The sequence below is a fragment of the Talpa europaea genome, assembly GCF_964194135.1.
Source record: "Talpa europaea genome assembly, chromosome: 7".
Lineage (NCBI taxonomy): Eukaryota > Metazoa > Chordata > Mammalia > Eulipotyphla > Talpidae > Talpa > Talpa europaea.
Window position 1 is genome coordinate 39038696 of NC_140074.1, and position 23515 is coordinate 39062210.

The window sequence follows — 23515 nt, forward strand, 5'->3', positions numbered from 1 at the left end:
TCACCAGTGATGGAGCCAATGTAAAAAGAAAACAGAATTGAAGTTTAGAATATCTCATTTGTACGCTGGCTATTTATTTATTTTATTTTGCAATTTAGCCCTGCCTCCTAAAACTCTTGATAATGATCAGTAATTGAAAGATGCCTCCTGGCATGTTGCGTTCTTGAAGCCCCTTCCTTCCCAGAGCTCACGGCTTTCTGAAACGACTAGTGATACACATTCATCTCTTACCCTTCTCCCTCTTTCCCCTCCCCACCCATCAAGTGTGAACATGACTTAGATCCCCCGCGTTTGGCACCAGGTCAGATCCAAAGGCCTTCTTGATCTGTGGCCCAGAAGTTACCTTTGAGTGGACACCTCCCCAGGCATTGCTTGTTTTGCTCAGCTAAGAATAAAGTAGGTACGTTTCAAGGAAGGGGAACAGGTGGAGTTGGGGGAGAATTTTAGAGCTGGATTTCTGGTGGCTCCTGCAACGCTTGTTAAGAAGGTTTAGTTGTGCTTGCTTTCAAAGCTGTGGAAAGCAGACGTTCTGGACAGTCTCCTCATGGATAGGCTGTCCCCTCGGGCCTCGGGCTTGGAGGACTTACTTCTCTGGAAGGGATTTCGCAGGCTTGCTGTGTTCCGCTGCCTGTCAAGTTTGTCACTGATGGAGAAGCTCTTCCTGGTGTGTGCGTAGGATGCGCTCGGCTCCTCTGCAGAGTAGCTGTTGGCGCGCTCTATCTTGGGAACCGTGATGTTGTTGGACAGGGGTCTGTCTGAGTTATCGCCCTCCTGGGAGGGCATCTCGACAGCCACTCTCTGGCTTTTGGCCTCGCTCTCCTCAGTGTCAGAGCTGGGGTGGCTCAGTTCTGCTTCCCGCTCAGGGGGGCAGCAGGACGCATCCTCTACTTTGCCTCCGAGACCGCCGGGGAAGGTGGCTCTGTTGGCGATTGCTAGAGGGGCGTTGACACAGCGCGTGTCGATACAGTCTGTAATACTTGTGTATTCTGCAGTTTTCACAGGCACCCCAAAGTTGGTGTAATAGCTCCTCGAAGGAGAAAACATAAAGCTGTGAGACTTCACGATGGGGGCCTCTTCCAGAGGAAAGGGAGTGGCTGCTAGGTAGCGGCTGCTTTTGGAACGCTCAATGCTGTGGTACATCGGAGGCTCAGTGTCCCAGGGGTTTTGGCATTCTGGGAGGTGGGTGTAGTCTGAAGAAAAAGATCTAGTGTCCATGGAGGTGATGTCCTCGAAATCGATGCTCCGGCTTGGAGGTCTGTCTGTGGGTGCAAGAGTTGCATAGGCACTGCTTGAAGGGGCTGTGGAAGATAGTGGAGCTGAAAAGCTTGGCTCACCCAGCCCAAGGATGTTCATGGAATTGTCCAGAGGGTCTATATCACAGTGGAGCTCATCCATGGCAGAGACATAGATGTCTATACACGACGATGGTCTTCTGGAATCAGGAACAATGGCCAAGGTGTTTGCAGGGGCTGCAGGAGCTTTGGATTCTTTTGCTACAGAGTGGGAACTAGTAGCCCGGTGTAGGCTCAGGGACCTTTCTTTAAAAAGACTTTCCAACTTTTCTATACCACCTTTGTCTTTCATATTGACTGAATAGAATGAATGGCTTCGCATACGGGGCATTAGGGTTGGAGAAGTTGGGGACATGGTCTCCTCACCTGCAGGGTCTATACTCTCTTGGAGCTTGAAGGTGTTCCCCTCCTGGCTGTTGAAGCTGCTCTGGCGGACGATGTAGGCTGCATCTGTGCAGTCCGAGGAGGTCCGCGAGCGGATTTTGTTGGACTCGGCTCGCTCCAGACCTGTCAGGCGCTCCAGGGCCGTGGCCATGCGCCCGATGAGATCCTCCAGCTGCGCCAGCCGGATGTCCACAGTCTGGAGCGAAGCCTTCATGCAGTGTTCTCTCTCGTTGACTTCCTCCAGCCGCATGGACATGTTCTCCACCCTGTACAAGGAAGAGAGGAGAAGCAGGGTCAATTCTCTGCTGGAGCTTTAAATTGCAGGGACAGAGAAAATCCAGGTTGTGCCCAGACCCTGGCACAACCATGTCCTACTGTTGGGGGGAATGGATGTCCTGAACAGACTCCACAGATAGGTTTTATGGACCCTACCTCCACCTCAGACCAAAGAGATCCAAGACACCAAGGACTACAATTCCCATACTGTTATCACCACCTAAGGGAGAACTGCTGGGAACTGAGGGTGGAGTTAAGCAGCCAGGCTTGGTATATAACCGGACATGTGGGCCTTGGGGATCCTTGGTTTATTGCCGGTTTTGAGCGTGCTATTGGGGTCCCATCTCAGAGGAACTAGTAGGACACATTCACCAATTTATTTCTCTCTCTTTTTCTCACAGTTATTCCTTTCTTCATTCCCCCCCCCCCTTTTTTTGGTAAATAAATCCTTCGTTAGCCTTTTTGTATATACCTGCAATTGAGTCTTATTGTAAGTCCCTTTTAAGTGTGTGGGTGAGGACCCACAGTCAGGAAACCCATTTCACACTGGGGTCGCCCTGTAACATTACCAGTGGGAAATGAAGGGTTGCAGGTAGCCAGGGGGTGAGGGGAAGAAGGCAGGGATAATGACAATGAGAATCAGAGAATACAAATCTTTTTGAGCTGGAGGAGGATTTCAAGATTACCTAATCCAGTGGTTTTTAACTACAGGTCCTCCTTGTCCTCAGTGCAATGTAATGCACAATCATAATAAATAAACAGCAAAGTGAAGTAGTTCTTACTGAAGTTAAGTAGGACCAAAGTCCCATCTTTCATTACTCCTGTAGTTTAGCTTGATTTAGGGCAGGCAGGATTTAATGACCTAAATATATATTAGGGTGTTGGTTTATGAGTCACCAATGTTGCATTTTAATGACTTTACCCAGAACTTAGCAGTAGAATTTTAGAATGTAACTTTTTTTTTTTTTTTGTAGAGTATGTGTAAAAATTTGTATTTTGTGGGCTGGGATTATTTTTTGTTTTGCATTTACACAATAATCTTCCTTGTTTTCACAATAGTGGTTTTTTAGAATTTAGTGCCTCCAAAGGAATAAACATGGTCCTGCTACTAATCTAATCTGACCCAATCCTTTCATTAATAAAGGAAAAAAGCATCAAGAAATTTCAGATTAAGTCAAGTAATTTGTGGTAAAGTCTACGGAGTGTCTGTCAATAAGTGAATTATCCTACTTCTTTGTCTCTTTGAGTAGCTGATCACAAATGACTATGTTGCAGTTATCTAAGATGTCATGACCCTCCCCATTGGAAATTTTTGAGGGCTTGATCTGGGTCAGTATTCCTGTTTCCATCTCCATATTGCCAGCCCAATACCTGCCAGGTGTCAATAAATGTTCACTGTGTCAGTCACTACTCTGAACTTGCATCCAAAAGCTTAATGAGCTGCCTGGCCATTTATTTACAAAAGGCAGAGTCCACATATTTAAAATAAGATTGTGCCATATTTATCACTTGCTCAAATTAACTTGGATAGGACAAACCAAAGCCCAGCTCTCATGGTTTAAACTCAAACTTCTACTTTTAGATGCTCAAAGGCTAATCTTCTGGAGAATCTAAATGAGATCCATTCACAACTTTTCTAGAGAGGATAAAAATACTTTCCCAATACTCTGTATACACAGTAAATAATTTGTCTGCTGATTCTTAAAGGGAACATGTCTGCCTGTGCAGAATTTGCTTTATAAAGAATGGTGGGGATGAGAATTGGGTCTCCGCACATCCCAGTTGTGGTGGCAGTGGTGGTGCTGTGTTAATAATAGCAATACCTCTGTTAAGGAGAAATTTACATTTCAGTGCCAGAAGGCTTAAGAGCAAGTGGTTTCCCTCCCTGAGAGAACAATAAGCTTAAAAAAAAACTGCTTTGGATAGGGGTGGGGGACAGGGTGATTGCCTTGGGGCATATTTCTGTCTCTCCTGCAGCAACCCCTCAATGCACTCCATTTACTCTGCTCTTTTATCCCTCAGTTTCCCTTCACCTAGCTTAAGCTTCTGGACTGCTTTCAAGAGCCCCGCTTTGGATACATTTTATTCTTTTGTTTCCTGCAGCTGTCCTAGAACCAACCCAGAGTTTCCACAGGTCCACCCACCCTTGCCACCATATCCAGGTACAGTTCCAAAAATCTTATAACTGGAACTGTTCTGTATCTGGTAAATCTGATGTTCTTTACCCAGCTAACGTGACTAATTTAGAAGGAAAATAGAAACTTCCCATTTCATGTTGTTTTGCGGAATAAACATAGCCCGAAGAAACAAATTACTTGCTGTAATAAGTTGTGTGTCTTATAGACTTACAATTCACTTTGTTTTCCACCATCTAAGCTTATGGAGTTTGAATTTGCAAGCAATTTCAATTTTTGCAATGCAGTAAACTTAAGTAAGAGGATGAAATATGTCTTCATTAAAGTCAGGAACAGGACAGATCAGGCTTTTCCATAGAACGAGACTTTTCATATATTCTAGGTACTAGATCCTCCTAGTTTGTTGGGTTGGCTGAGCAAGGAAAGGCAGGATAGTTTCCTCCCTCCTCTCCTTTCCTTTTCTGGAATATAGTGTACAGAAGTTGATGAGGAAAGAAATGAAAAATGCTCTTTTCTGCATAACCGCACATGCTCATTGATCTAGACTGTGGCATTATCTTCCTACACTGGGGGGACCTTCCCCCTGTGTCCCACCTTCCTTCAGCCCAATATGCAACATTTCAGAAAACATTGCAAGAGGCAGAACTAAGCAACTAACATGAGCCAACAGAACAGCAGGACCTGGTTAATAGGCAGTGAATGGGGAACAGAGGCTAAGGAGTCCATGGGTGTAAGTTGAAGAGAGAAGAGGTACAAGGAGAAAGGATACCTAGAGAAAACAATGGAGTACCCCATAGGCTCAGAAGATGTATGGCCCAGGGAAAGGAACTAGGGCAGAACCTCCTAGAAAAGGGCCAGGGAACTGTAGCAGGGTGGTCCGCAGGGAAAGGGGAGGTTCCAGTTTCCCTGACCCACCCAAGAAGGGCGGAGCTGTGAAGAAGCTGAAGAGGAGTCTGGAGAAGGAAGAAAGGAAAGATGGGGAGCAAGGAGACCTGGAGGAGGCATATGGAGCAGAGAAACATGTGAATAAATCTGCACTTGCCTTTAGTTTTAGACTGGTTGAAACAGATGTGGAGGATAGACCCGTGGGGAGGTTAACAATGGCAGCTTTTACCTTGATTTTGATTTTGCACTTTTCCTTCTAGACTTGTCTGGCTGTTTCTGACCCTTTTCTGTGGGTCCCCACCAGAAGGTGCTTTAGACTTGTGGCAGGCTTTTGGGCTTCAGTGGCCCTGCTTTGGGCCAACTCTGTTTGGCTGGGCATTTACCCACGAGGGGATGGGTAACTTCAAGTGTTTGATTTGGAAACTATATTACTTGTCTTTATTGCACACTAATTGTATTAAAGTTCCTTTCCATTAAAGATATTATCCACTAGAGTATGTTTTGTCTTTCTGCAGTGGATGGCAGAACCTATTTAGAGCAGGCAGGTTTGGGGTTTCAGGGGTACTCCTTTCCCTGCCCTGTAACAGAACTATTATAACCAAATCTTTTTTTTTTTTTAAGATTTATTTATTTATTTACACAAGCACTGGGTACAGTCAGAAGCGTGGGAGGGTGGAGAATTCACCAGAGCCAGAGCGGGGAACAGAACAGGCAGACTGATGAAGTACACTGCTGAGGGGAGCAGCGGGCACAGCAGGAGAGGTCTGCGCGCCGTGTGGGACCCTCACCGGGGGCCGGGGATTGAACCAGCACTGCAGAGGCTGCGGGCAGCATTGCAGCCCAGTGCTCAACTGCTGCGCCACCAGGGGAGGCCCTATTAACCAAATCTTAACTCTCATGTGGACTTTTGGGGCTTTGGTATATAAGATTTGATTTTTTTTTGAATGACTATTTTATCAATTTTCTCTCAAAATTCTGGATGTGTTTAACCACCTAACTATATGATCACTTAGATTATGGATGCAACTAATGGGAACTTAGTGTAGAACTTATAAAAGAATAAAAATCTTACGGTCAAATTTATGTGTTCTGTAACTAGAGTGCTTCCCTTAATCTTGAAAAACAAAACCAAAAAATATTTTTGAAAAGTTAGGGGTAAATGTGCTTGCATCACAGATTTATATGGTCTGAGGAACAAATTGAAATTCTTGGGTCATGATTGTGGTACCTAGCTGCTGATTCTGGTCAAACCAGTCAGAATATAAAATGGGGGTAAGAATGATAAGAATTTATGGATCAGTAGGAATCACAGGGAGGAAGAGACTTGAAGTAACTAAGAACAAAAGAATTATGGAAATGAAGACGTTTTATGGAAGGAATCCTTTGTTTTCTTCTTTCCCATCTCCACACCTTGAGTGACTATTTCAGAATAACTGAGAAGCTGTTTACAGGTGGGACACAAGAGGGTCCTGGAAAGATGTGAGGTGACTCCTGGTCCTGCTCTTAGAGAACCACAGCCAAGAGCCCATTAGACGGGACTCAGTAGCTTGGTGGGAAGCCCAGCTGAGAAGAGCGCTGGTTGTACAGCCCATGTGATGAGGGAAAGGACAGTCAAAAGATTCTGGTGGCCAAAAGCAATATACCGATTCAATGCTATTCCAATCAAAATTTCAATGTCATTCTTCAAAGAAATAGAACAATTATTGATGAAATTCATATGGAATCACCAAAAACCCCGAATAGCCAAAGCTCTCCTGAAAAAAAAAGAAGGAAATGGAGGCATCACACTCCCAGACTTCAAACTATACTACAAAGCCATAATCATCAAAACTGCATGGTATTGGAACAAGAACAGACATACAGACCAATGGAATCGAATAGAAAATCCAGAAATAAACCCACAGATTTATGGTCAACTAATCTTTGACAAAGGAGCAAAGACTATGCATTGGAGCAAAGAAAGTTTGTTCAATAAATGGTGCTGGGAAAACTGGGTCGCTACATGCAAAAGAATGAAGCTTGACCACTACCTCACACCATACACAAAAATCAACTCAAAATGGATTAAAGAACTAGACATAAGACCTGAAACCATAAAATATATAGAAGGAAATATTGGCGAAACACTACGTGATTTGCATATCAAAGACATCTTTACAGACACATCACCCAAAGCAGTGATAGTGAAGGCAAAGATAAACAGCTGGGACTACATCAAATTAAAGAGCTTCTGCACAGCAAAAGAGACAATAACAAAAACGAAGAGAAACCCCACCAACTAGGAGAACATTTTTGCACCCAACACTAATGATAAAGGACTGATCACAAAAATCTGCAAAGAGCTGATGAGACTCAACAACAACAAAGAAAATTATCCAGTCAAAAAATGGGCAGAAGAGCTAAAAAGAAACTTCTCTGAAGAGGAAATGCAAATGGCCAACAGGCATATGAAAAAATGTTCAACATCACTTGTCATCAGGGAAATGCAAATCAAAACTACCATGAGATACCATCTGACACCAGTGAGAATGGCACATATTAAAAAAACTAGCAACAACAAATGTTGGCGAGGGTGTGGAGAAAAAGGAACTCTTCTGCACTGTTGATGGGAGTGCAAACTGGTCCAACCACTGTGGAGAGCTGTGTGGAGATTTCTGGACCTACTAAACATAGAGCTTCCATATGATCCAGCAATTCCACTCCTAGGTATTTACCCAAAGGACACAGAAACATCAATTCCAAAGAACACCTGCACCCCTATGTTTATAGCAGCACTGTTTACAATAGCTAAGCTTTGGAAACAACCCAAATGCCCAAAAATAGATGACTGGATCAAGAAGATGTGGTACATATATACCATGGAATATTACTCAGCATTCAAAAAAGATAAACACATGCAATTTGCAGCAACATGGATGGCGCTGGAAGGGATCATGCTCAGCGAAATAAGCCAGAAAGAAAAAGAAAAATACCGGATGGTCTCACTCATAGCAGGAATCTAGAAAACTTAAATAAGGGACCAGGAAAATGATTAACTATAAGAAAGTGAGAATCAAAATCAACAAAAGACTATGAACCAGAGACACTTTTAGGGGGGCGGGGGCGGGAGGGGAGGGATTGGGTTCAGAATGGGGGGGGCTGCAATTGTATGGGGAATATAAAAATAAAATTTATTATTTATAAAAAAAAAAGATTCTGGTGGTACAGAAAATTTCAGCTTCAATATGCGATTTCTTTTTTTTTTTTAAGATTTATTTATGCATACAAGAGCTGGGGAACAGGCCAGAGGTGCGGGGTGGGGGGGGTAGTGAGAGGACTCACCAGAGACAGAGTGGGGAGCAGAACAGGCAGACTGACTGAAACACACTGCTGAGGGGAGCAGCAGGCAAGACAGGAGAGGTCTGCTGTGCCATGTGGTAGCTCCCCTAGCTGGCGAGGGATCGAACTCATGTTGCAGAGGCTGCGGATTGCTTCATAGTGTAGTGCTTGATCCCTTGCGCCACCAGGGAGGCCCCCAATATGCAATTCTTAAGGATTGTTATGGTACTTTCTAGAATTCATTTTCTTTTCTGATAACATCAAAATGTGGTTAAAGGAAATATGGTAAAAGAAAAAAATAGATTGGCAGACTATGCCTGCTCTAAATTTCAAATGTTCCTGAGAGCTGTAGGGTGAGTGTTGGATGAAGGGCAAGAGCCAGCCCCTATTCCATGAGCCCCATCTTGGGGCCCCTTCTGTGGGAGAACAGGATATACTGACATAAGTTTTCAAATGAAAGGTGATGATACAGAACAGCTAATGCTGCCTTTTTTGTGTCCACACACTGACACCTAATCCGTAAATTATTTAAGATCTTTTGGGTCACCTACTCTTCCCTTTTGGCCAATTATCCTTCTCATTAACTCTAGGATGAAAGATGGAGACAGATTTAAACTCAATCAATGGAGACACCAAAGATCAGCTTTGGAGAATGAAATGGGAGAAGGTGGGTGAAACATCTTTTTTGGCTTACGCTGTTTTTTGATTATGAATTACATACTTCTTTCTCTCACTACCAACAAAAATTATAAGTTGAATATACTATTAATAGTCATGTGTCTATCACCTTATCGGATCTAGGTGAAATGAAAAAAAGACACAAATCCTAGTGGCTTGGGAACGACAGTAATAAATTAAAGCATGACTCTAGGAATAATGTACATCCTATTTTGCTTAAATTGTTACAGTCAAGGTGAAAATCCAGACTACAACTTCTTCTGGTAAGTGGAGGCTGACAACGGGGGTGATGGTGAGGATGGTCTGGAAGCTAAGTCAGAGACCTGCCTGTGGGTGGGGTAGATCCAGTAAGCGAAGCAGGCAAGATACAAGAAGATTCAGGCAGGGATTTTTGGCAGCAGAGAGCATACCCAGTCCAAAGGCATTCAGAATGGATTTTAACAATCACTGTAAAGCCCAACACAACAGCCCTCTGTGGGTAGATGCTGCCTGCGAGTCACCAGTTTGCAAATTCTGCTTGAAGTGAGTTAAAGGAACCAGAAAAGAACAGGTAACCCTTAAGTGATCACCAGAAAATATAGGTAACCCTTAAGAACCAATGGGAATTAAAAAGAAATGCCAAGAGACTGGAGATAGGACAGTGTTTTCCTGACACTCATCATTCCTGCATTGTAGAAATTTTAGGAGTTTGATGTAAGTTCTAAGCAGCATTATAAGTGACTTAGTAGTGGGTAATTAAGCAGATGGTATCTTTTGAGATAGGGTTAGTTAATAGGGGACTACAAATGTTCAATATTAATCTTGTCTCATTTTTGATAATCTAGAGTTGACATTGACACACAATATTTTTGATGATTTCATCAAAAATTGTGATTTTAGCAGGGATGGTGACATACTGGGTTGCTTGGAGAAATGTGGAAACTTAGCTGGTTGATTAACCAAAGGAGAGATGGTAGAATAATGGACTGATACTGTCACAAAAGACATTTTTGGTGTGAAGCAATGTCTAATTTCTGTCTTACTTCACTTGAACTGTGCTGGTAATCATTTTAGTGAATTATATTTAAGGCATAGTGGTTTATCAAACAAACAACGACAAAATGAATAGGATGAAAAATTAATGAACTACGTGATAAAATCAGCATCTAAAGAGTCTTTGGGTATGAACTTGTCAAAAATGCAAATTCTCAGGATCCATCGCAGAAATGGTGAATTGGAATCTGGTGATGGTGGAGGGATTACTCAGATATCCAAAGGGAACCAAAGGGAAAAAATTCACAGCATTGAATATTAAGGCCTGATTTTAGGTCAAAATAAAAATTTCATTAAGAAGAGGTTTGAAGAGATTTGAATCAGCTCATGTGCAAAAGCCTTGGTTTTAATGAGTTAATTGTAGGCTCACTTTGAACCAAAGATGTCACTTAGTTGTAATGCAATCATACAGTAAATAACATGTGTTGAGCAAATAATGATAGTAACCACAATATATTGAGAGCAAAATATTTCATATATGTTAATAACTTTCGGTACTCAGAGTCAGGTGTTATGATGTCATTTTGCAGATGCTGACATAGGTTCAGAGGAGCTAAGCAACTTGTTTAAGGTCACAGCTAGTTACTGCAGAATTAGTATTAAAAACTTTTCATTCTACTGTGTTCCTTTTCTTATAATATGGAAAAGAACTCCCTGTCCTATTGCACTTTGTATATATTAGCCCAAACACATAGTAGGTTCTCAAGAATAATGCATGAAAGAATAAAGTATTTAAATCTAGACTCTAACTACAATAGAGGGAATTACGTTCCATTTAGATACCACATTTACACGGAGATGTTGACAATTTAAAGTGCGCATTGAGGAAGTGGGCAGGATAGTAGGAGATCTGATGGCAAGTGTGAAAGTAGTTAAAGAAACTGGAGATACTTAATTTGGGAAAGACAGAACAAAGTGGGGAGATTATTGTGATTGCACATATGTAAAATATCTTCTCAGAGAGAAAATAATTTAGTTCATTTTGTATTCATTCATAAGGCTGGTATCTCAAGCATTTCCTCTCTTTTCCAGAAAGTGTTCAAATAGAGGCTGGTTGTAACTAGACCATGTATTCTTTCAAAGTAGAGTCCTTATATCGCCAGCCCCAACCCTAGGTTCTGTTTATGCCAGTTACTCAGTATATATTCATTAAATTGTCATTGGACATGTGTACAGGGAGATAACTGCTTATCTGTACTCAGTGACCTCCAGAACTTTTCTAAATTTATGGTATTGATTTTTATATTCACAGTGAATAATTCTGTACCATCTTCTCCTAACTTTTGGACTTTTAACTTGTCTATTAGGTTCCATCACTGGTTTTCAAAGTTTGTTCCCCAAACCAGCAGTGTCAACATCAGCACCACTTGTGACCTTGTTGAAAATGCAAATTATCTATCAGGTCCATTCCAGGCACAGTGAATTGGAAGTTGGTGATGGTGGTGAGGGGGTTATCCAGATACCCAGCGTCTGTGTTGTAATCACTCCTCCAGATAATTTGGTTGGAAGTTTCTGGCTATTCTTTAGAACAGTGTACATTGAAGCTCAAGGGGAATGTTTCTTGAAGACAGGGCCTGCCTATTGATCCTCAGTGGCTACCATATTGCCTGGCATACAGTGAAAGTTCAGTATGCATGTATTAAATCAGACTTGAATTCGTACAAAGGACAAGGAACACAGAATTTGATAGAACAGCCTTTATGGAGTGACTTTTTTCAGCCCAAAGTCCCCAGAAAAGAAGCCTGTTGCCAAAGTCACTTAATAGGTTTAAAATTTGGTTATTTTAAGCCAAGATATGGAAACAACCTAATTTCTCCCAAACAGCTGGCTGGAGCAAGAAGATGTGGTATAAGCACAATGGAATACTACTCAGCCATCAAAAAGTCATGCCATTTGCAGCAATGTGGATGGAGCTGGAAGGGATTATGCTAAGTGAAACAAGTTAGAAGAAAAAGGATAAAATATTGGTTGGTTTCTCTTATATGCAGAATCTAGAGAAACTCAACAAATGGTCAGGAAAAAAGACAAAACTTGCAAGCTGATCATTCATCTGAGGCAAACAGCAAGATGGTGGAGAGAGGGGTCAAAACAGGGGAGTGAAGAGCACAAGGGACTATGGTGATGGATCACAGATGCTATGGTGGTAGAACTATGGGGACTACACCTGAGGGGAGAAATCAAATACTGGCTAAAAATTAACAAAATTTTAAGAAAATAAATTCTTTAAAATTTGGTTATTATAATGTTATTAGCTAGATAATGACCCAAATGTTACTCAATTATCCCATTATATTCTGACATTGTGTTGCTTAAATGTATAAGGGTCATTGCTATGTAAAAATTGCTATGTAAAAAAAAGACAAGGTCTTTTCAGAATTGAGTTCCTCCAAGGTACTAATGAACTCCTGAATATTTTATTGAGCTCTTTGCATACTATTTGGGTGCAAACGTATGATTTAATAATGATCCGTTTAAATTTATAATTATGGAAGTATCTTTGTATTTATAAAAAGATTCATGCAAATTCAGCTGGTCTAAATAAATTGTTTTAAAGTCAGTGGCACAGGAAGGAACATGGGCATCTCTCTGTACAGAAAATCTTTTCCCAAGTCGTTTAGTAGAGCAATGAGTCAGCTTTTATTTTTTCTGATTACAAAGTCTCTTTATTAGGGTTTTCTAACATGAGAGTGAGTTCTATAATATTCGATATAAAATGTATAGTTACCTTATGTAAATTCAACACATGTACCTAGCCAAGTCTGTATATATTCTCTTTGTGTGTATGTGTGTGTGTGTATTTCCCTGTCACCTATCTATCTTCTGTCCTCTATCTAGCTATCTATTTATCAGTCATTGAATGTAAATAGGACACATGATCTCACCTGCCACTTCACTTAAAAAAAAAACATTGATTAGAATGTGTGGGATGGGTACTGTGGATCCATTCTTTGCTGTTGTGTGAGCTCAATCTAGTGTTTAAAGATATTCTTTTCTGGTACACTTACAAATACAAAACAAATCAAAACCACCACCACCACCAGTGCTGCTGCCGCTGCCACCAAACAAACACAAAGAGAAGTGCAAGGAACAGAATGAGGCAGGGGCTTGGGCTCACTTCTCTGGCACTTTGTGCTTGGTCATGAGGATGTCCCACTCCAGCACCTGTTTCTTCAGAGAATGCCTGGCCACAGGGAGGGTGGGCCTCTGGGAGCTGTTCACTGTAGACATACTCTTTGGGACTCTGTCACCACCCAGAGAGGACCAGGCCTTGGGGAAGGAGTAGTATTGAAACATTTGCACATGTGATGTGAGAGGCTTAGGAGGCGCTGTAGTTCCTTTCTGTTTCTATCCGAAAGGAATTGGTGACATTACATGTTACGTGTGCTGGTGTGTGCGCTTCTTGTTCTAGGTATCCAGAAAAGCAAGGGCTTCCTTCATTCTTAATGTTCCTTCCAGCTTCCTTTCCTTCCTCCAAGGTTTGTGGCCTTCTGAATTTCTAAAGCATCCCAAAGACTCTTAGACACATCCTTTGGAATCTAGCTGAGCTATGGGCATTGTGTCTACATGGCACAGTTTTCTGAGCGCCAGATGCACTTAATAAATAGCTTTTTAAGCCCGCAGGATGAGAGAGATCTTAGATTTGTTGTTCCTGACTAGGTGTGCCAGGAAGTTGCTTCACAGCATGTCATCATAAAACACTCTATTTTATAATGACAGATGTTTATAAAATCTGTGCATGGCTTTAAACTTTATTAATATTGGCTGAGTACCTCTGGATACAATCGCTCAGTGGTATATGTGTATATACCTAGTTATCGAGACTGCATTCTTTAAAGAAATAAAGGGCCAAGGACAGAAAAATGTCATTTGTGCAATTTCTATAGAACCACTAGTAAATGCATGAATTGACTAAGTAGACAAAATGTCATTTCATGAAATTTTACTTCATGAAAACTAGACCAAATCTTAGAAGTCTGAGTTATATTGACTAAAGTCTACAATATATTATACCTTTCTCTCTATTTATAATTTGCTTCTGACATCTTTATATCACAAATGCTTAAAGTTAAAGTTATATCAAATCTTTGTAGGACTCTGGCATTCTTAAGAACAGTAGTTCCCAAATGCTGGCTTTTGAATGGGACAGCTTGGAATGAAGTCTTTATTAGTTTAAAGCAAAATGAGAAAATAGAAAATGCAAGTTCACTTACACAAGGCTAGATTTATTAAATTTAAAGGACTCTCTTGCCTTTAGTTTGAAATTTTACTTATAGCTCTATTAGTCCACAAAACTATTTGGTCAGATATCTAAAAGTATGTAGCCAACGGGTTGAAAAAAATCTGCTTTTATCACTTTGCTTTTATCTTGTTCTATAAGAAGAACAACAAAATAATTTTATATATATTTTTAGATTTATTTATTTATGCATACAAGAACTGGGGTACAGGCTGGAGGTACGAGAGGGTGAGTGCATCCACCAGAGACAGAGTAGGGAACAAAACAGGCAAATGGACGGAAAACATTGCTGAGGGGAGCAGCGGGAGAGACAGGAGAGGTCTGCTGTGCCATGTGGGTATCTCCCTGGCTGACTGGGGATAAAACTCGTGCTGCAGAGGCTGAGGACAGCTTCACAGTGCAGCACTCAACCCCCTGCACCACCAGGGAGGCCCAACCAAATAATTTTTCAAAAAATCAAAACCTGGGCCTCCCTGATGGTACAATGGGTTGAGCGAAGCGCTGTGAGGCTGTCCGCAGCCTCCACAGTGCAGATTCGATTTCTGGCCGGCCAGGGAGGTGCCCACATGGCGTGGCAGACCTCTCCTGTCATGCCCGCTGCTCCCCTTGGCAGTGCTTTCAGTCTGTCTGCCTGTTCTGCTCCCTGGTCTGTCTCTGGAGAATCCTCTCACCCTCCTGCGCCTCTGGCCTGTACCCCAGCTTTTGTATAAATAAACAATAAAAATCTTTAAAAAAAATCAAAACCCAACCATCATACTAATTCACAAGCCTCTCACTGTTGTTTATTCATAAGGTATTGAGCATCTATGTAAGCCAAGGGCTAGGACATCCTATTCTCTGGAGAAGAGGCTCAGGATCTATTGAGAACACAGACCTACTGGAGGGCCCTGAGTTGAGCTGGTTCTCTCTTGGTTTGTGTCAGAAGTTTCCCCTTTCTGGTGTGGGCCAACAACTTCAGCCCTGCCCTGGACTCAGCGAGCCCTAGTGTCCAGGAGGGAGTTGCTATCTGCTGGGGAAATCTAGGCTCCTTAAGTCAGGGATTTTGATTTGTAGACACTTTAGCCAATGTCTTGTTCTCTCATAGTGCCAGGATTTCTTGGACAATAAAAATAAACACAGAGGGAAGGGGGGTTGCCTTTACTTTTTTGTGTCTACGCAAACCAAATCAATTGATAAAGCCATGATGTAAAATTTCCACCCCTGACACACACCTTTCTGAAGTTACTCGTATCCTCTCATCATTGGATGAGTTGAATCGATCATCCTTTTCTCTGAAATATTCCTCTATGCATTGCTCTTCAAAATCATGTACTTTCTTGAGCTCATCATCGGTTATGAAAAGTTCTGTGGGAAAAAGATGAGAGGTATGAGGTAGAGAAGTAAGAGCAAAGGCCTGTGATTTTTGGGACTAATGCCATTCCTAATCTAAATTGAGGTTAGGAAAAGGAGCCCACTGCTCACCAATTTTAACATCTAGAAAGAAGTCAGAATTGCTGTGTTAGGGAAGTTGTTAAACGCTTCAGACTTAGAAAAGCAGTTCGCTAAATGACTTTGGTTTCACACTTTAGATACAGTAGTTATTACCCTTCGGTAATTACTGGGCCTCAATCCTGCTGGCTCCTGTTCAGTAGACTGAGTGTAGGTGGCCTCCTTGATACACTTGGAGAAACCATAGTAGCCTGCTTGTGTGGGGCGGGGCTCCCTGTGGTTCTTAACTGTGGGTGGTACCCAAGAAACATTTAGGAATCTGCAGGAGTTACTGGTGTTCAATGTGAGGAGGCTGGGTGTACTAAATCTCCTGCAAAGTGTGGGGCAAATCTACACAAAGAGGAATTGTTCCCCCCAGTGCCAACTGTACTTCCTCTTAGAAACACTGGGCTACAAGATGGATGGTGGAGTGTCTTCTGTTTTGTCCTCTGAAAAGGGAAAGCAGGGCAGATTTCCTCATGAAGTCATGCAGACACAACCCTAAGGCTTGCAAAAGTGTTTAAGATCTTTAGAAAAATGATTGGTCTGGAAATGACAATGGAATATCAAACATAGTCCCCTGCAACTCAACTCGACATATGTAATGGTGCTTGAATTAAATTCAGCATGTCATTGGAAGTACAGTAATTTGGTGGACGTATGTTGTGGTGGGACCTCTGAAAAGTAAGAAACTTCGGAGTTATGAAGGTGTTCCAGCAGCCCTGCTGGAAACTGATTCTGCCTCATTAAGGAAGACGCGAGGCTAAGAATGTTTGATTTCAGCTATTTCTTTCTAGTCCAGTTTCTCATGCAAGCATGCCCTCCCAAGGCCTCCCAAGTCTTCAGTGCTGTAGACAGTCTGCAGGAAGCAGGATGAATCGAGCGGCTTGCATGGCTGCCTGTGGGAAGGGAAGCCGTAGGGATTTCTGCTTTGTAGTTGTGGGGGATGGTCACTCGAAACTTACTGAGACCATAGTCCCGCTCATCTGGGTCGCTCTCATGTTTCCTCCATCGGCAGCACAGGTGCTGGAAAATCATGGTCATGTGGCTGAAGATGATCAGAGGTGGGGGCAGAACCGGCCGCTCGTGGAAAGTCATGATGAGCTGATACCTCTGGAACTTCCACACTTGGTTGGAGATTGATTTTACCTCAAAAAATGTATTGCTGAAATAGAGGGCAGAGAGAATGAAGTGAAAAACTCCACTGCTCTCTCAAGCGTTGGTTCCTCTCCGGGGCGGCTAAGCCCCCATTCCCTGGGGCTCTGAAGAAGGACCCACTTACTTAAACACAGCGATGAGGAGGTTGACCAGTAGGATATTGGCCACCAGAAGGTAGCAGGCCATGATGGCTGGCACGATCCAGGCTCCTGTCTTGCAGGGAGGCAGCTGGATTATTTTACCATCCTCTCGGGTCTCATTCTGCCCACAGGGTGCTGGAGGAAGCAATACAGGTCAGAAATGAGAAACTGCGGCTGTGATTGAAAAAAAAATAAGACTGATTTGAATGAGAAGGGTTTTTTTTTTTAGATGGAGGGAAAATACAGCCATCTCAAAACAAACAGAACAGAAAAAAATTCCAAAAAAGCCAAAATAGAAAAATGAAGCTTCATGAATATCCCAAGGGGCTGGTCCTCCAGAGGGGTATTGATTCTGCCTGTCTCCCAAGTTGTCATGTGACTTGAGGGAGGGAGGTGGAGCTCACTGCTTGCTCACACAGTCCCTTGGCCCCTCACTTTCTCTCTGGGGGATGGGGGGAACATTTGGTGTCCTTAGGGAGCCTGGTGAGGGCTTTGCTGGGGAGTGGCAGGGGGGCAGGTTCTCACTGCCTGGTCAAGTTACTTTCAAAATGTGCTGTGGAGGCCAGAAGCCAGACAGCTGTAAGAGCAGCAGCATTAGGGTCTATTGATTGGGAATTAACACCAGGGCAGCTGTTAATTGCCAACAGAAACAACCCAGGGGCTCTGAGCTAACAATTTCCTGTCTCAGTACAGAGGAAACAAAACAGGGTAGTGCCTTGGGAAGTATTTAGAGGGCTTGTCACTCCCTGCTCCTGATGGATGGGATTTCACCAGGAGGGCAATGATGGGTGATGGACCAGGGCTTCAGAGCCGGCAAACACCTCTCTCTCCTACCAGCATTTCCATTCCAAAAATGTGCTTTTCAGAGCCCAGGGAACAAAATCTGCCTGCACTGAATAAATGGGCAAATGAAAAAAATGATCTAGAGGTGGGGGTGAGGAGGAAGGTGATGTGTGGGACCGGGTGAGCGTGAGTAAAGTGCTAATGGGCCTGCCTGAAGTTTCAGGGGAGTTCAGGGGAGAAAGAAATACTTGACAAAGCTCCTTAGTGCTGCTCAGACTACCTGGCTTGGGAGTGAGATGATGCCCTTAGGGGCCTGGGGACAGGTACACCACCCTCTCTCTCTAGCTGTCTTACTTGGCTTCTGAACAAGGCTCTTTTGCATCTGTCTCTAAAAAGGGGATGGGGCACTAAGTGGTCTCAGCAGTTGCCACAGGCAGCTTTTGAAGACCTGCCAGGTTAATTTGCAAAGTTGACCCAGAATCTTTTCAGCTGGAGTACCTGGCAAGGGAGCCCACTCCTTTCTCAAGACTTCTTGTTACTGGGCTGTGTACTCTGCAGTGGATCTCACCCTCAGCTGTGCTGGGGACCCCCGGGATAGTTTTACAAAATACAATGTTCAGCTCCACCAAAGACAATTGAATCAGACTCTGAGGGTGACCAAAGCATGCATAGTTTCTTTAAAACTTCCAAGATGATCCTCAGGTGCCACTAAGGTGAGACCACTGAACTGGAATTGCAACAGGGTGGTCCCCAGGAAAGGGGGAGGTTCCCTGCCTCACCCAAGGGAGGGTGGAGCTGAGCAGGGAGAGGAGAAGCTGCAGAAGAGACTGAGGAAGGAAGCAGGATGGAGCCAGAAGGAGACCTGGAGGAGGCGCATGGAGCCTAGAGACACGTGAAGAAACTGCACTTGTCTTTTGGTCGTGGACTGGGTGACACAGATGTGGGTGAGACCCGTGGGGAGGTGACAATGGCAGCTTTTATCTGGATGTTGATTTTGCTCTTTTCCTTCCGGGCTTGTCTGGTTGTTTGTGACCCCTTCCAGTGGGTCCCCACTGGAAGATGCTTTAGACTTGTGGCAGGCTTTGGGGCCTTGCTCTGGGCCAGTCCCATTTGGATGGACTTTTACCCATGAGGGGACGGGTAACGTTGGGTGCTTCATTTAGAAACTAGACTCTGCCTTACCTGTATTGTTTCCTAGTTTTATTAAAGTTCCTTCCCCTTAAAGTCTCCTATGTTTTTTGTTGATGCGGCGGATGTCAGAACCCATTTAGAATAGGCAGGTTTGCGGGGTTTGGGCTGCCCCTCTCCCTGTCCTATAACAGATTTGGCGCCCAACCTATAACAGAATTAGGCTGGAAAAATTATGTGAGTTTTCACATACTATCAAGTCCAAAAAGCATCTTCTTGGGCTCTGAGAGTTTTAATAATAGCAGGACACCAGGATCGTGTTTTCATAGTCAGAGAAAGAAGGCAAAATGCTTCCTTTGGTTCTGACTGCAAGATGGCTGGGTGTTGGAACCAGGTGTTTGCAAAGAGCTGGCATGTTTTTTTATTATTGGTAGTCAAGGCACTAACCACCCAAGACAGCCCTGTAAGAAATGATGATCAGCTCTTCCCTTGGATGGAAAACCCAGAGATGGAAGCCCCAGTGGCTTCAGGATGCAGTCCAAAGTCTGAGTGTAGCTTCCTACCTCTCCCTCGGAGCACAAACTGAACTGAGTTTCTAGCAGTTCCAAGAAATGTCATTTTCTCTCTTGATTTTTGCTTCATGCTTCTTTTGCTTCCTAAAGGCCCCATTGACACTTTGTTCTTCCTCCCATGCTTCACTTTGGTGAATCCTATTCAATATTATAGAACTCACTTAACCTTTTGAAGCCCAACCCAGTCACTTTCTGCCCCCTTCCAGTGATGACTGGATAAATATTGATCAGGATTTTCTGGCCAAACTCCACTCAGGCTTTTCTGAGTTCTTTTTCAACCAGGCTTTGACTTTTATACTTCTATGTACATCTATGAATTGCATAATTTTAGCAAGAATCCTGCTTAGTCAATTTATCCAGATCAATAGCTGATCACCATTGCTATCTGATTAATTTCCTCATTGTTTTCCAATGCCCAAGTAATATCTGGTAACCCTGGCCTGCCCTCAGCAAAAATCATATTAGGTCAGTTTAGCCAGAAACCTCCCTTACCCCCTTATGTTTCCTCCTAGTGATTTTCCATCCATTTGCCCACACCCTGCAACTTGGCCATAGATTCACACTTTTACTTATTGTATTCAGTTGAGTCCAGTCTCTCTCCCCACTACAAACCCCCATCATAGCAGACCCCCTTGAATAAAGTATTCAAGAATGCTTTTTCCTTTAATAACTTGTCTTGAAAATATTTGCCCCCCATACTCCATAATACATGCACTCCATACATCTGATAAGGCACTGATAGCAAGGATCTACAAAGAGCTTATAAAACTCAACAACCCAGTCAAAAAATGGGCAGAAGAGCTAAAAAGACATTTTTCCAAAGAGAAAATGGCCAAAGGCATATGAAAAAATGATCACTTATGATCAGGGAAATGTAAATCAAAAGCTCAGTGAGAAACCACCTCACACTGGTGACAATAGCCCCTATTAAAAAAACTGGCAGCAAAAAAAGCTGGCGAGCATGTGGAGAAAAAGGAACCATTTTATACTGCTGGTGGGAACGCAAACTGGTCCAATCACTATGGAAAGCTGTGTGGAGGACCCTCAGACTACTAAAAATAGGTCTGTCATATGAGCCAGCAATTCCACTCCTAGAAATCTACCCAAAGGACACAAAAACATTAATTCAAAAGGAAACCTGCACCCCTATGTTTATAGCAACACTATTTACAATAACTCAGATATGGAAACAACCAAAATGCCCCCAAACAGAGGACTGGACTAAGACGTGGTATATATACACCATGGAATTCTACTCAGCAATCAGAAAAGATAAACTCTTGCTATTCACAGCAACATGGATGAAGCTGGAAGGGATTATGCTCCGTGAATATAAGTCAGAAGGAAAAAGAAAAATATTGGATGGTATCACTTATCGGTAGAATATAGGGAAACTGAACAAAGTGTCAAAAAAAATTACAAGATTTGCAGAAACTATAGATCTGAGGCATACTGCAGGGGAGGGAGAGGGAGATGGGTCAAAATAAGGGAGCGAAGAGCACAAGAAACTATGGTGACAGATCACAGGTGATGTGGTGGTGGAAGATTATGGGGACTGCACCTGAGCGGAGAAATCAAATACTGTACAGAAATGAACAATGATGTAAGAAAATAAAAAAAGTTTAATAAAAAAATTGTCATTAGTAATATTAACTTACAATACCAGAGCACCCTGTGTGTGTGCTCCTTTTTGGGGGTTTCATTATATCATCATTGTACAATTGTATCATCATTGCCAATTTGTTGGGCTGTGTTCCACCCAAGATTTCTGGTGGGAGAATTGCTCTCATGGTTTCCCTTTACCTGGTTCAGTACATACCCAATATATCCACACATGATCACTGTTTGTTGAATGACTAAATGAGATCATGTAGACACAATTTTTTTTTTTAAGATTTATTTATTTATTTATACAAGCACTGGGTACAGTCAGAAGCACGGGAGGGTGAGAGAATTCACCAGAGCCAGAGCAGGGAGCAGAACTGACAGATTGACGAGATACACTGCTGAGGGGAGCAGCGGGCGGCAGGAGAACTCTGTGCGCCATGTGGGACCCTTGCTCCGCGGCCGGGGATTGAACTGGTGCTGCAGAGGCTGCGGGCAGCTTCGCAGCCCAGCGCTCAACCGCTGCGCCACCAGGGGGGCCCGACACAATTTTTGTTGAGCACTAATAGACTTTTCCTACAGCTCTGTTGGCCTGACTCCCTTTATAGGTCCTCTCCAGAAATCCCACCCTCAGTTTGGCAAGTCTTTTCATGCTCAGCCAGACCTCAAGGTCTTCGTTACCCTGTTGTCACAGGCCTCATGAAATTACTTGCTTTGTTCTTCATTCCCTTTGTTGTTCTCTCTAAGTTGTTCACTAAGCTTTCTCCACCCTCTACCCACTTTCTCTTGGCCTGAGAGTCCTGAGAAGCCGTCCCTCCTGTTGTGTCCTTTCTTCTGCCTCCTGCTCAGATTCCTATGGGCAAGCATACAAAGGGCAGTAGAAAGAACTGCTTGGTAAGTTACTAGACATGTGCAGTTTTGACAGATGTCATCTTGGTGACATTCCGAGGGTTCTCTTTACATTCTGGGAGAATATGAGATAAATTTGGGAGGGGCAGAGTTCGTCCATCTTGTCCCTTTGACCCCACATTTAGTGAGGTCTGCAAATACTTCCTTTTCTCTAGCTTTTTTCCCAGCCCAGAGAGAAAATCAGGGTGAACAGTGGGTGCTTGCTGGTTTTCCAGTGACCCATATGTCATTTTCGTGGGCCTTCTGATAGTTTCAGTGACATCTCTAGCTCTCTGCTCCCTTCCTCAGAGGCCCCTACTAATTAAAAAATTGGACGAGCTTAATATCTTCATACATGTTGATTTGCTGTCAAGATGATTGTCTCAGTGAGTTCCCTGCCAGTTTCCTGCATATTATTTTATTATGGCTTCCCCTACCTTTCATTCATCTTTCTGCTGCCCTTTATCAAACAGGATTACTTTAGTGGTGAGAAACATGCATTATAATCATGCAGACGTGGGAGTTAGATCTGATTCCACTATTTTCAAATAATGCGAATTTAACTTACTCTAGGAACTTCAGCTTCCTAATTTGGAAAATGGGGGTAGTGACAGTACATGACATGAGGAGAGGTTGTCAAGATCATTAAATGAGACCATGGATGCAAAGCTCCGAGCTCATATAGCACTTGGTTAACATTAGTTGGTGTCATCATGAGTGTTACTATTTTTTTTAATGAATAGGCTACGCTTCTAGAGGTTATGGACTATGTCGTGTCTTTACTTTGCAGTCACTAGTAAGAGTACTTATTCAACAAACATTTATCTACTGACTATAATATTTGGGGTACAGGGGATATCAGAGATCAAGAAGATAATCCCTGTTATTAAGGAACTCGTACTTTCATTGGGGTACAGAAAGAGCACAGAACATTGCACAGTTGTGCGATGTGAGTGCCTATGGGAGATCAGCAGAAGCCCATTAGAATTGGTGGGGCCCCTCGGTCTGGGGTCACGTGGTGCAGTCTCGTTGACCAGACCAGCCTTGAGGACCATCCAGATTCTACAGGAAAAAGTGTAGTATAAATGATTACGTGGTTGTGTGCCATTGAGACTGCTAATAAAACAAGCCATTGTGGAATGGTCTTCATTTGTTACCATCAGCAAAGAGGCAGTGAACAGTCTGTAGCAGTTAGTGTAAAACATTGCTGGGGAATGACTCCTAATGACATCCTTGTTTTGGGTATTTATCTCCACCGGAGAGTGCGATGACTCCAACTTACAGAAGTCTAGCACTGAAGAAGATAAATTGGGTGACTTAAAACTGTTGACAAGCAGCAGATTTCAGGATGGGGGCTAAGTTGTCTGGGTTGTCACATGGCACCAAATAGTATCTGGGGATTGATGTTCTCAGTGGAATGCCCCAGATGGACGTGCCGTGACCCTAACCTGACCAATCAGAGCCAATGAGCATCAACATGGGAACTTTTGCTAGAACGAGTATAATAGAGAAGCTCTCTTTTTGTAATGTGACATGA

At 43.0% G+C, this 23515-nt stretch overlaps 1 protein-coding gene across 21 annotated transcripts in view; it reads right to left on the reverse strand.

The window, feature by feature from the left end:
- Positions 1-489: 489 nt before the first annotated feature.
- The window catches only part of TRPM3 (transient receptor potential cation channel subfamily M member 3), a gene marked incomplete at both ends in the record, with an annotated part of 743026 nt that continues 720000 nt past the window's right edge, over positions 490-23515 (reverse strand). For all 21 annotated transcript variants that reach the window (XM_084237419.1, XM_084237416.1, XM_084237432.1 and 18 more), the window contains 4 exons: positions 490-1942; positions 15449-15581; positions 16670-16869; positions 16987-17137. In XM_084237419.1, coding sequence (XP_084093545.1) covers positions 490-1942; positions 15449-15581; positions 16670-16869; positions 16987-17137 — 1937 coding nt within the window. The remainder of the gene's footprint in view (positions 1943-15448; positions 15582-16669; positions 16870-16986; positions 17138-23515) is intronic.